Genomic DNA, 14,011 nt, shown 5'->3' with positions numbered 1-14,011 from the left:
AAAGGTTGGTAGTTTGATCTCCAGCTAGGGCAACTACTGAACTCTGAGTGTGCGTGAATTTAAGATACCTTGCTTAGACACTTACTATACAAGTACCAGTCCAGCCAAAAAAATAGTTTCTATACAGATTCATAGTCAAAGGAGCTTGCAAAGAAAAGCGTCTGGACTTATTTAAGTTGCTTGAAGACGTTTCACCTCTCATCCGAGAAGCTTCTTCAGTTCTAAGGTCAAATGGTGGGGAGTCCCAGATTTAAACCTAGTGGGAGTATCCCTCCACAGAGGGACAAAAGGATCCCCTGATGATCCTCTAATCCCCTGAGCCAAGGTGTGAAACTGGGTGTGGGTCCCAATCAGGGTTTCGGGTGTGCTCATTGTGAAACCTGGCCCCACCTTATCATGCGAATTCCTGAGGGCAGAAATGAATATACAGATTCATAAAAAGATCTAAAAACAAAAGATCAACAATACAGACGTGAAGAGGAAAAGAAGACGCTCTTTGTTTTTGTGGTCCAACCGGTTCATGTCTGAGGACATATTCATTCCAGACACACACATGCTCACACACGCATCTCTGTACATTTCCTGGTGGAACAGTTAGACGTGGTTACAATGCTTTGTCTCAGCGTTACGTTTCAAACGTTGGTGCTGCGATAACAATCAGCTCAGAGTAATTTAATGCTGATCAGACGAAAGCACGAGGAGTTGAAGTTGAGAAAACATGAAAAAACATTCTGCAAGGAGAAACGAGTTAAAGGCTTCATTAACTGGAGTTCAGTCCAAGGGTCATTTAAAGGAAAACACACAGGAAGCAGAAGCTCTGAGACCACCACTTTGGTTTCATTATGAACAATAAGTGAATGCTGTTCTGTTCTAACCCTGCATCTCTTTGCTTTTCGTGCTGATTCACCACAGGGTCTAGAATAATTTGGATTTAATTCTGTGCTCTGAATGTAAACAGGGCACTTTTAAAGAAGCTCAAAGTGAGTCTGTGCAGATGCCCAGGTGATCGGAGGAGGGAGCAGAGGAGGAGGAGGAGGAAGAGGAGGAGTATAAAAAGCTGCTGCTCTCTTTCAGTCGAGTTTAAATACACTTAAGTTTCACCTGATCAGAGCTTCCATCAACCTGCGGATTACCGACATGCTGCAGCGGTGAGTTCATTCTTTAGCTACACATGAGCCTGCTGGGTCAAGACTGTCTTCAAACTTTGAACCGCTTTAAATGGTTTCACAAAGCTCAAGAGGCACTCCTGCTCTCTGCCTGGAAAAAATCATGAAGCTGATGACTCAGAGTTTTTCAAGAGCTCCTTTTCAACCTTTGATCTGATTCACATTGTACAGTAACAAAGAGAGGTGAAATAATTTCAAAGTCAACTACAGCGTGAAGTCTGGCTCTGTGTGGTGCTGCTGTCTGAGTTCAGGCCGTGTTCGGTTGTTTGCTGGCTGAATAAATCCTGTTTCCTCTCACCAACAGTAACACACTGATCCTTAAAGGTTCTCCGCGCTGGCTCGCTATATGTTGGTAAAGAATAGATGCTTTGTGTGTTTCTGAGGAGGAGACACAAAGGAGCCCAGTCATTTAACCTGAGATTGATCACCTGGCATTCATCACTTCATGTTCTTTAGTTTCTTTCCTGCAGTTGTGTTGAGAGAGAAGTCCTAAAATTATGGCTTTTGATTAGATTTCCTGATAAATCTGTCCCTATTCTGGGTTCAGATTTACGTTTAGCTTTAAATTTCCATTTAGACTATTAGCAAAAACATCGAAAACATGTCAAAACCACAGCAACCGATTCATCGAAAAGCTTTTGTTCTTCATGTTTTTACCAAGATAGTCAAATTATGCAAACAGGCTGCAGTCAAATCACACTTTGCAATGAAAATTGTGTGTGTGTGTGTGTGTGTGTGTGTGTGTGTGTGTGTGTGTTTTGCAGGTCAACTGTGTTGCTGCTCTTTGCGCTTGTTGCTGTTTCACTTGCAGCTCCAGTCCAGAGTAAGCCATGACATCATTATCATCATATCATTAATCAATCACGTTTATCAGTCTGTATTTTCATATGAAATTATAATTATTTAACAATTCAAGTGTTTTTACAGATTTATTTTACAGATTGAATTAACTGTAGTGACCTAATTAAGGGTCATTAGTATTAAAAGCCCGTAGTCATCAGTTATGATTTTACATGTGGCATGTTTGATATGAAACATGTGGTCAGTGTGTCTGATGTCATCATTTCTTTTCCTTCCAGAGAGAAACTCAGAAGATGGTAAATATAAGGTCGCTTGCATTAGTTAAAGATTTGACCTTTGATCCTGCCGTTTCAAAAACAATTCAATTTAAATCAGTGTTCAGTCTGTGTCCGAGGTGGTGAGTGGTGGCTGGAGTACCACCTACAGACCTCAGAGGTCGATATATGAAAGTGTTTTTTTTTTTCTGTTCCAGAGAGAATTCTGCCTCTGTTGGAGCACCTGAATGGTAGTGCGCGCACACACACACACACACACATGCACACACACACACGCACACACACACACGCACACACACACACACACACACACACGCACACACACACACACTATTGTTCATTCTGTCGATTTTGTTTTTAGGTGGCAGGACAAGTGAACCTGTCACAACAGAGCCAGGTAACAATACAACACACACTTCACATTGTTTACACTTCACACTAGAGACACACACACACACACACACACACACACACACACATACATAATTCTTTTTCTGTTTCCTCAGATGTTCATGAAAGTGAAGAGCAAACTGAAGGTAACTTTTCTATTCATCTTTCTGCTTAGCTGTTTGCTTACCTGTCCGTGTGCTTACCTGTCCTTCGCTTCCTCTCTCTCTCTCTGTGCTTCAGCTCCTTCAGTTGATGCCACTGGGTCACCAGGTCAGTGGAGGAGGGAGTGTAATTTTTTTTTTCATTCTTAATTTAAAATAAATCTTATCCAGATTACAGCTGTGATTCAGTTCATCATTGCATCGCTTAATCCAAACTCTACCATGTTTTTTCTGTATATTGATTCAGATGTCAGCGATGAAGGTGTTGCCATGACTGACAGCGATGAAGGTGAGATGAAGGTTTTAGGAGCAGGTCTACTGTTTTATGTCCAGACAAAGAAGGAGGAATGAGAATCTGCACATCTGGTCAGACACAAACGCAGCTGACTGATCCTCTGGCTCAGCGTAGAGCTGTGACAGAGGCTTTATATGCCCAATCCTGCACATCACAGCGGGGCATACAAAAGTATTCGGCCCCTTGAACTTTCCCACATTTTGTCACATTACAGCCACAAACATGAATCAATGTTATTGGAATTCCACGTGAAAGATCAACACAAAGTGGTGTACACGTGAGAAGTGGAATGAAAATCATACATGATTCCAAACATTTTTTATAAATAAATAACTGCAAAGTGGGGCGTGCGTAATTATTCAGCCCCCTGAGTCAATACTTTGTAGAACCACCTTTTGCTGCAATTACAGCAGCCAGTCTTTTAGGGTATGTCCCTACCAGCTTTGCACATCTAGAGACTGAAATCCTTGCCCATTCTTCTTTGCAAAACAGCTCCAGCTCAGATTAGATGGACAGCGTTTGTGAACAGCAGTTTTCAGATCTTGCCACAGATTCTCGATTGGATTTAGATCTGGACTTTGACTGGGCCATTCTAACACATGGATATGTTTTGTTTTAAACCATTCCATTGTTGCCCTGGCTTTATGTTTAGGGTCGTTGTCCTGCTGGAAGGTGAACCTCCGCCCCAGTTTCAAGTCTTTTGCAGACTCCAAGAGGTTTTCTTCCAAGATTGCCCTGTATTTGGCTGCATCCATCTTCCCATCAACTCTGACCAGCTTTCCTGTCCCTGCTGAAGAGAAGCACCCCCAGAGCATGATGCTGCCACCACCATATCTGACAGTGGGGATGGTGTGTTCAGAGTGATGTGCAGTGTTAGTTTTCTGCCACACATAGCGTTTTGCATTTTGGCCAAAAAGTTCCATTTTGGTCTCATCTGACCAGAGCAGCTTCTTCCACATGTTTGCTGTGTCCCCCACATGGCTTGTGGCAAACTGCAAACGGGACTTCTTATGGTTTTCTGTTAACAATGGCTTTCTTCTTGCCACTCTTCCATAAAGGCCAACTTTGTGCAGTGCACGACTAATAGTTGTCCTATGGACAGATTCCCCCACCTGAGCTGTAGATCTCTGCAGCTCGTCCAGAGTCACCATGGGCCTCTTGGCTGCATTTCTGATCAGCGCTCTCCTTGTTCGGCCTGTGAGTTTAGGTGGACGGCCTTGTCTTGGTAGGTTTACAGTTGTGCCATATTGCATCCATTTCTGAATGATCGCTTAAACAGTGCTCCGTGGGATGTTAAAAGCTTGGGAAATCTTTCTGTAGCCTAAGCCTGCTTTAAATTTCTCAATAACTTTATCCCTGACCTGTCTGGTGTGTTCTTTGGACTTCATGGTGTTGTTGCTCCCAATATTGGGTGGCTGTAGCTCAGTTGGTAGAGCAGGTCATCTACTGATTGGAAGGTTGGTGGTTCGATTCCTGGCTTCACCTAGTCCGCATGCCATATATCCTTGGGCAAGATATTAACCCCAAATTGTTCTCCGATGTATCCATCGGAGTGTGAATGTTACTTAGAAAGCACTTAGAACAATATGCTTGTGTGAATGCACAAGTTGTGTAAAGTGCTTTGAGTGCTCAGAAGAGTAGAAAAGCGCTATATAAGAACAAGTCCATTTACCAATATTCTCTTAGACAACCTCTGAGGCTGTCACAGAGCAGCTGTATTTGTACTGACATTAGATTACACACAGGTGCACTCTATTTAGTCATTAGCACTCATCAGGCAATGTCTATGGGCAACTGACTGCATTCAGACCAAAGGGGGCTGAATAATTACACACACCCCACTTTGCAGTTATTTATTTGTAAAAAATGTTTGGAATCATGTATGATTTTCGTTCCACTTCTCACGTGTGCACCACTTTGTATTGGTCTGTCACGTGAATTCCAATAAAATTGATCCATGTTTGTGGCTGTAATGTGACAAAATGTGGGAAAGTTCAAGGGGGCCGAATACTTTTGCAAGCCACTGTAAGATGCCAGCAGGCAGTGCATAAATAGAGCGCAGAGGAAGCAGAAGCAGGAAGCAGATGGAGATGGCTATAATCAGATGTAGCTATATGAAATAAAAGCAACATCAGGAAGAAGGAACACAAAAAGTTGGGCTGAACTCTAGAAGATGTGAAGGGTGAAGGTAACTGTGGTCTCAGTGGTAATCAGAGCACTCTGTACAGTGACATCAAAGCTAGGCAAGTGGATCCAGCAGATCCCAGGAACAACATCTGAGATCTCTGTCCAGAAGAGTGCAAACCTAGGTACAGCAACGATACTGTGCAGGACCCTCAAGCTCCAAGGCCTCTGGTAGAGGACTCAAGCTTGAAAGGCTAGACCTCCTGCTGGGATGAAAGGGTTTGTTTTTTTTACCTGAGATTTTTTTTTTTAACTCATTAATTACTGTGTGTGTGTTCACCTATCTGTCTATGGGACTGCTGTAGCAGGAGGTAGAGCAGATCATCTACTAATGGGAAGGTCAGTGGCTTGATCCCTGGCTGCTCCAGTCTCTATGCCAAATATCCTTGGCCAAGATACTAATCCCAAGTTGCTCTCCATTCGCATTATGAATGTGTGTGAATGTTCAATACAAAGCACTTAAGGATGAGCATGTTTATGTGAACATGTGAATGTTTTAAGGGGTTCCAGGAGAGTAGTAAGGCTCTATACAAGAATCAGTCCATTTAACATTCTGTGTGTTTCAGCTCCTTCAGTTGATGCCACTGAGCCACCAGGTCAGTGAGTGTAATAAAGCTGATTTTAACTTAAAATCCACTTTGACGTCTGAATTAATCAAATAATTACCCAGATTTTGTTCTCACTCTGTTTCTTTCATGTAAGGTGGTTCAGACATCAGTGATGAAGCTGATGTTACAGCTGACAGCAATGAAGGTGAGAGGAGACAGTCTGTTGTTTCATGCTGAGACACAAATGATGAAACACACACAAAGCATCACTCAAGTTTTATTTATATCTTGCTCAGGTGACGTTAAAGATTCTCCTGAAGAAACTGAAGGTAATGTTTTCACCTCTCTGTCCAGCTGACTACAACCCAGTAAAGCATGGAAATCTCTTCATATTTGTTGGTGGGTTTGGCTTAAGCATGCAGGAAGGAGCTAGTTTTGAAATGTTGCTTAAAATGTCACAAAGCACAAAGAATCTACTTTGTACACGTCTTTACACATGTTTATCTCCATAGATGCTGCAGAACAGTCAAATGGTAAATATTTTCTTGTCTTTAGTTTTCTTAAACTTTCTTAAACTTGATGGACTGAGACTGAGAGCAAGCAAGCAAGCTGAGAGATGAAGGAAGTTAAATTTTTCTAAAAACATACAAGGAAAAACATTTTTACCTTTGTTTCTGATCCTTCAGAGGAGACTGATACACAAGGTTAGGGCGTGGTTTGGTTTTTAAAAATAGCACACTGGAGGAATGAGGAACAAATAGAAAATCAATGTGATAGACACCAAAGCGTTAAAGGGATGATAACAGTCAGCAATAAAGACTGTTCCTCCTAAAAGCAGGACATGCTTCACACGTCTCTGTTTAACCTCCTTTGACTCTTTGTGTTGTTTAATTTCAAACTGTTCCGGAGTAACTACTGTATTGTAATTGTATATGCTACTATTTTTAACTTGTGTAAGATATTTTAACAGAAAAGTAGTTTATCATCATAAGAAAAGCTACTCCAAACTACTCCTGTATTCATTAATTTGGCTGTGAAAGCGCTTAGACATAGAAACGAGAGTTTGTAAGAATGGATGTGAATGGGTGAATAAGTTGTGTTGAGTGTTGGGAAAGTTACTTTTCAAATGTATTCCACTACAGATTACAGAATACATGGCCCAAAATGTAGTTTGTGACATATTCCATTAAGTTACTCAATATCTGTAAAGTATTCTCAACATTATGGATTACTTGATATGTTGTCATGCTTTTTACAACTACATGAATGTACTATTGCTGTGTGATTTATTACTATTACTAAAGGCTACTTGCCACCCAGCTAACATTGTTAGCTGCCATTAGCTGAGGTTAATTCATAGACTGCAAACTGTTAGACTTGATGGATAGCATTAACAGCCTGCTAACTGGAAGTAATCATGTGCAGTTCTGAAAGCAATATCAACTAGATTTTTAAACCTAATATAAGATGAGTAACAGTAGGGTGGACATTAGGCAAGGCTGCACTTTTTGCAGTGATCTCATATAGAAAAAGAAAATTCTGTATCAGTAATATGTTTTCTTTCTGTCTGCTTCCAGAGCTGCACATGATTATTTGCAGCTAGCAGGTTGTAATGCAGCCTTCAGTAATAGTAATAAATCACACAGCAATAGTACATCAAATATACTACAAGGTAGTTGCAGTATGCTAACATCAGTTTTTAAAAAAGAACTTACTTCCAGATGTTTCTTTAGGTTGAAGTCTTTTGACGCTGAGAGCAGTTTGGTTGTTGGCAAACAGAGTTTCCCCATATGGAAAAGAAATAGTAAAAACTTATATTCTTCAAGGGGTCTTATATCTGTTTTCACTCTTGTATGCTTTTCATACAAGTTTCACACAAGACAGATACAAACTTTATAAGATTTATATATATCTTTTCCATATGGGTTGCATTGAACGCTCAGATTTCACCCATTCCTTTCTTCTTTAAACGTGAAGTGGTGTCGGAATTTCCAAGTAAGAAATGAATTCCTGCCCGTGCACTGCTGGTTCGGTTGTGCTGGCTCCAGGTCCACTGTGTAACTGACACCACCAACATTAACAGGACACGTACATTAGAGCTTCTTATTGCATGTTTTGTTTGGGTTTAGGACAATGCGTGGAATTACCAAAATTAGAGAGGGGATAGCCAAACATATGAAACAGGTAATGACTGCCGTGTAATCCATTTATTTCAACAAAGTAACTGTGTTCTAATTATCACCTATTTAAGCAGTAACTGTAACGGAAAACAGTTACTCATATTTTGTATTTAAAAACGTAAAGCTGGTACATGGATTCCGTTACTCCCCAACAATATGCGTTGACTAAAGCACTTTGAGTGTTCCAGTAGAGTAGAAAAGTGCTGTATAAGAACCACACCTTTTCCCATTTAACAAACTTGAGTAGTGTAGTGCATCTGTAGCTGCTGGAAAGTTGTTAACAAGTAAAATTCTGAAGGGGTCCTGGTCTGTGCCGACTATGTCATTGATATGTCAGCCACAGAAATGTGCATGTCAAGGTTCACTTTACTTCTAAGCCAAATGCCAGTCTCGTCAATTTTAGGAAGTCAGCAATAAAAAGCTCATTTATTAATTTATTAATATGATGATTATTAATATGAGTATATCTGAGCAATTAACAACTCAGAGCTGGCACACATTACCTGGTGGGATGATCATCAGGTCTGTCAATCATTAAGAAATGAGGGAGTGCAGCGTGAAGCAAAACCAGTCCAACATGTGTCCTCCTTCCAACCTTTGGGTGACGTCCTCAGGAAGTGTTTTAAATGATGAGGAGTGTTACAGCTCTTATTGAAGCAGAATCCATGATTCATAACAAAGTTTTTTTTTACTTTCTGTGTAAGCACAGTTGTAGGACAATGAGCTTATTCCTCATGTTCATCACAGACATAATTATTATCTGCAATCCACAGAGACTGCAGAGTCTGTGCCCGAAAACAGCGCCGACACCAGCACGGAGTCTGAGCCAGCACCTAATGGTGACAAAGAAGATGAGGGGGAGGCATTGAGTGATGAAGAGCAGGAAGTGAAGGAGAAGGGAGATGAAACGAGTGAAAAAGATACCAGTGAGGAGGAGGAGGGGGGGGAGGTGGTGTCTATCATAGAAGAGGACAGCAAAGAGGAAACTCCAGCTGAAGAAGACAGCCAAATGAATAACAGTGAGATTGAAGACATGGTGGAGATAGAGGAGAAAGAGGCTGAGGAGGAAGAAACAGAAGAGGAGAATGAGGAGGAGTTCAAAGAAGTGGAGGAGGAGAAGGAGGAAAAAGAGAACGATAATCAGGATGAGCTAGGGGAGGATAAGCAGGATGAGCTAGGGGAGGAGAAAGAGGAGGAGGATGAGCTAGAGGAGGATAAGGAGGAGGACGAGCCAGAGGAGGAGGAGCTAGAGAAGGAAAATGAAGAGAAAGAGCAAGATGGGGATAAAGAGGAGGATGAGGCAGAAGAGGAGAAGGAAGAGTTAGATAATGAAAAGGAAGAGAAAGAGGAAGATATGGATGAGAAGGAGGAGCAGCGGGAGGAACTGGAGGAAGGAAATGAGGAGGAGCAAGAGATAAAGGAGGAGGAAGAGGAGGAGGAGGATTTCAAGGATGAATCTGAAAATGCAGATACTGAAGAACCTGATGAAATTGATGATGGTCTGGACTCCACTGAAGGTAAAAAATGATGAACTGGTGTGATTTATGTCACAAATTCATGTGGTCCCAAACAACAATCAGAAAATCCAGAGTGAAAAATCAGAGGCTGACAACGAAAACACTCTTGAAGAGTTCAAAGACCAACTTAAAGAATTTGAAGTCATTAATAGACAAAGATTTAAGATGCTAATGAAGGAAAACATTCACACAGATATTAGATGAGTTTCATTTGAACATCTCAACTGGGATTAGAGGAAGCACACAATAAGACTAAAAGTTCAGATGAAGGGAGCCACAGGTTCTTAATTCTTATTCTTGTTACAGCAACACCTGCTGGTGAACTGGACCAATCAGATGATGCCACCCCCGTCACCAAACAGGGTAAATTTCTTATCACATCTGCAGCCAATCACATTTCAGACAGAGTCAAATCTACTTCTTCTCTGAGAAGCACAAAGTGGAAACATGAAGTGTTTTACATCTTGTTGAAGTAAAAATGAACATCTGTGTTTTCTTGTAGCTACCAGTTAGATGCTTCGCCTCTGAGCTGTGGGAGCTCAGCAACTGCAGGTACCACACCATATTGTTTTCACTGATGGAGACAAACCTCTCCATAATCACAGATTATAGGAAAACACAGTCTTAGTTTTCATGGGACCTATTTAAGTTCTCCGAAGCCCAGAGTATCCTTTTCCTATAAAACATAGGAGTAGATCCTGAAAATGTTCATGCTAAAGGAACCATACATTAACAAACCAGATGGTGACATATCTTGAGAAAAATAAGTGCATTTTCAACAATAATGTGTCATTTCTTTCATGTAGTCAATCTAACGTTATTAAATGCTCATTAGAATCTAAGTGCTAGAGTATGTCTTATACTAGTTATACTAGTACTAAATTTAACTTCCTTTGACTCCAAAAATAATGTGTACAGATTAGAAAAAAACTTTACTTTTCTACTGACATCATTTGGAGACCTCTGACTCGTTTTTCACCAATTCAAGGAACATTTTTTTAATTTTGTTTTCACGAAAGTGTGACTGTTTGCAGCTTCTATAGATGTGATGTTTGCTTTTAGAGTGTTGATGGAGAGAACTATAGAGAAGGTTGGTGTTCGCTGTGTCTTTGTGGATCACCAGCTGCTGAGAGTAGCTATGGTACTGCATGAGGAAGTATGTGTAGGGAAGGATGGTGGTGCAGGACATTTATGAGGACAGAGGGTGACAGGTGAGTTCAAGGTAGGGGTGGGATTACATCAGGTCTGCCCTGAGCCCTTCTTGTTTACTGTGGTGATGGACAGGCTAAGGGATGAGAACATGGACCTCCCAATGCAATCCTCTACCTGCTCCCTTGAGCCTCTTCTCTCCAGGTATGCCTCTGCAGAGAGAAGGAAAGTGAGTAAAAGCAAGGCAAGAATACATGTGAATGAGAGGGAGACATGTAAGGAATACAGACAGTGAAGGCAGATGAGTTTAAATACCTGGGCTTAGTGGTCCAAAGAAAGGTGAAGAAGAGAGTGCAGATAGGGTCGAGACAAGCATCAGGGGCGATTTGTGACAGAGCATAGCAGCAGCAATGAAAGGGAAGGTTTCGAAGATAGTAGTGAGACCTGCTGTGATGGATGGTTTGGAGTTAAAGATATTAGGATGAGCAGGATGGACTAGAAATCAATGAGAGAGTGGATATATCGGATAAAGGATGATGAAGTTGAAGCTATAGGAAGAAAAGAGGAAGACCTCAGAGGAGGTTTGTGGGTGTAGTAAATTGGGGCATGCAGAGGGCTGATGTGACAGAGGAGGATATAGGGATAGGAGGAGAATGAGCACCTGATAGAGAAGGAAAAAGGGAGTGGAGTGGCTGCAGGCCATATGTAATAATTGTTACTGTGAAGAGTCCATCCCAGATAGACTTGAATCAGTCACTGAGCAGTGAAGCAGTATGAAGTGAACCGAGGTTTTCTGTGCTGTTTCCTGACAGAGCCAAGCCCACAGCCTCCACAGTGGAATCCAGCTGCCATGACTTCAACAACCTAAACTGCATGAATTTCAACGTTCAGCCAACTGTTGTTTCCTCTCCCCATTTTCTAGCAGTGTCTGTTTTAACCTCTGGCTTCTTTGGTTTTCTCAGATTAAAAAAGGAAATGTCTTTCACCTGCTGACTGTCTTCTTTTCTGCCATGTGTCTCTCTTTCCAGCTTCTTGTCTGCAGAAATATTAAATCAGCTGCTGAGCTCAGATCTGTTTTGTGTGTCTGATTTCACACATTAACATGTACATAAGTCCCTCTTTAATTTACAGAGAATGTTTTTAAGGACGTGAAAAACCAGTCAGTGGTGTATACAGAGGAACTGCTAATAAAGTTTGAATTGTCGAAACCTCATCGACTCTTTCTTCCAACAGTCAGCATGCTTCCCTGAACCAGTAATGACGTGATTTCAGTCACACATTTTTATCATAAAATGTGACGTTATTGTTCAGAAGCTGGAGCAGAACTGAGATCGGAAAGGACCAACAAGTGTATGCTTTATTCATTATTTAGAAAAATAACTGATGACTGGTGGCTCATGTGGTAGAGCAGGGTTCAAGGTTCTTTATTTGTCACATGCATAGTTATACAAGTATAACACACAGTGAAATGTAGCCTGACACACTCCTCGACATGTGCAAAAATTGGGGGGGGGGGGTGTAGAGGAAGAACATTATATATACATATATATGTAGTATATACATTGGGTGAATGTGCAGTAGTAGCAGCAAGCAGGTGAATTCTGTACATTAATATGAATAGACATCTGACTATTTTACAGGATAGACAATATAAACATATTTAAAATTAAAGGAATTGAAATGTACATTGTGCCTTGGTTTAGTGTCTGGAAGAGAGTCGTGTCTCAGTCAATTATAGATGATGTGAGAGGGCGGGTGTGTGTGTTTAGGGCACGGATGGCTTGGGGATAGAAGCTCCTCTTGAGTCTCTCTGTCTTTGCCCGGAAGATGCGGAACCTTCTACCAGATTGCAGAAGTTGGAACAGTTTGTTGCCTGGATGGGACGGGTCCTTCAGTATCTGCGCTGCTCTAGTCCGGCATCTCCTGGTGTAGGTGTCCTGAAGCGGGGGGAGAGCAATCCTGCAGCAGCGTTCTGCTGTACGGATCACTCTCTGGAGAGCTTTTTGGTCCTTCACACAGCTGTTCCTGAACCACGATGTCATGTTCTGTGTGAGGATGCTCTCCACAGCGCCTGTATAGAAAATCCTGAGGATCTTTGGAGAGACCCTGAACTTCTTCAGTTGTCGTAGGTGATACAGGCGCTGCCTAGCCTTTTTGGTCTGGAGCTGAATGTGGGCAGCCCATGTCAGGTCTGAGGAGATGTGGACACCAAGATACTTGAAGGACTGCACCCTCTCCACTGGAGCTCCATTGATGATAATGGGCTTGTAGTCTTTGTGCTGACTCCTTCTGAAGTCCACCACCAGCTCCTTGGTCTTGCTGACGTTCAGCTGGAGGTGGTTGTCCTGGCACCATGATGCCAGATTCTTCACTTCATCCATGTAGGCCGTCTCATCGTTGTTGGAGATGGCACCCAACATCACTGTGTCGTCAGCAAACTTCACAATGGTGTTGGAGCCATGGGTGGCCACACAGTCTGAAGTGTAGAGGGAGTAGAGCAGTGGCGAGAGGACACATCCCTGAGGTGCTCCTGTGTTGATGGTGATGCTGTTGGAGAAGCACCTGCCCACCCTCACCACCTGAGTTCTGCCAGTGAGGAAGTCCAACACCCATGCACACAGACGGCTGTTAAGTCCCAGATCCCTCAGCTTTGTGAACAGTCTGCAGGGCACTCTTGTGTTAAACGCTGAACTGTAATCAACAAACAGCATTCGCACATAGTTACCCTGTTTCTTGTCCACGTGGCTGAGAGTGGTGTGTAGGACGTGGGCGATGGCATCCTCTGTGGATCTGTTGGATCTGTAGGCGAACTGCAGCGGATCTGTGGTGTCTGGGATGGAGGAGGAGATGATGTTCTTCAGCAGCCTCTCAAACACCTTCATTACTACCGAGGTCAGTGCAACTGGCCGGTAATCGTTCAGGGATGAGGGTTTGCTGTTCTTGGGCACAAGGATGATGGTGGATCTTTTGAAGCATGTGGGGACCACAGACTTCGCCAGGGACTCGTTGAAGATGTAAGTGAACACACCTGCTAGCTGGTTAGCACAGCAGCGCCACCGGTGGGAAGGTTGGGGGATCGATCCCCGTCTCCTCTAGCTGTAAGCCACAGGAACCATCAGTAAGGTCTTAGCTTAACTGTTGTTAAATCTTCTGCACGGAAACAGTTTGATATCACCTTTACTGACTTGTAAGGAATTTCCTGTGGCTGGGATTGAGCAGTCAGACCGGAGTTAGCTGCATGGCCACATTCCTCAGGCTGCTCTCTGCAGCACCGCAACACTATTCACACCCTCTACCATACCTTTATATGCTGCTGTTATAGCCCTAAAGTATAATGACTGGTGA

The 14,011-nt window shown here is 42.4% G+C and overlaps 1 protein-coding gene across 2 annotated transcripts; it reads left to right on the top strand.

The window, feature by feature from the left end:
* Positions 1–1,028: 1,028 nt before the first annotated feature.
* stm (starmaker) lies at positions 1,029–11,734 on the top strand. 2 transcript variants are annotated; one of them, XM_085262756.1, is made up of 16 exons: positions 1,029–1,148; positions 1,931–1,989; positions 2,246–2,263; positions 2,440–2,472; positions 2,604–2,639; positions 2,749–2,778; positions 2,873–2,902; positions 3,041–3,082; positions 5,839–5,868; positions 5,975–6,025; positions 6,117–6,149; positions 6,333–6,353; positions 8,774–9,517; positions 9,824–9,880; positions 10,020–10,069; positions 11,479–11,734. In XM_085262756.1, exons 1-15 carry the CDS (start codon positions 1,138–1,140, stop codon positions 10,028–10,030), a joined length of 1,206 nt encoding a protein of 401 aa, XP_085118882.1. In that variant the 5' UTR covers positions 1,029–1,137; the 3' UTR covers positions 10,031–10,069; positions 11,479–11,734. The 2 variants fall into 2 exon arrangements, with proteins under 2 accessions (XP_085118882.1, XP_085118883.1); XM_085262757.1 differs by lacking the exon at positions 6,333–6,353.
* The last annotated feature ends 2,277 nt before the right edge of the window (positions 11,735–14,011 follow it).

This window comes from Mchenga conophoros, linkage group LG22 (assembly GCF_057382185.1).
Source record: "Mchenga conophoros isolate Kocher_MC1m ecotype Shallow Benthic linkage group LG22, M_conophoros_male_GT1.1, whole genome shotgun sequence".
Taxonomy (NCBI): Eukaryota; Metazoa; Chordata; class Actinopteri; order Cichliformes; family Cichlidae; genus Mchenga; species Mchenga conophoros.
Note: the sequence above shows the minus strand (reverse complement) of the source record. Positions and strands in the feature narration are given on the sequence as shown.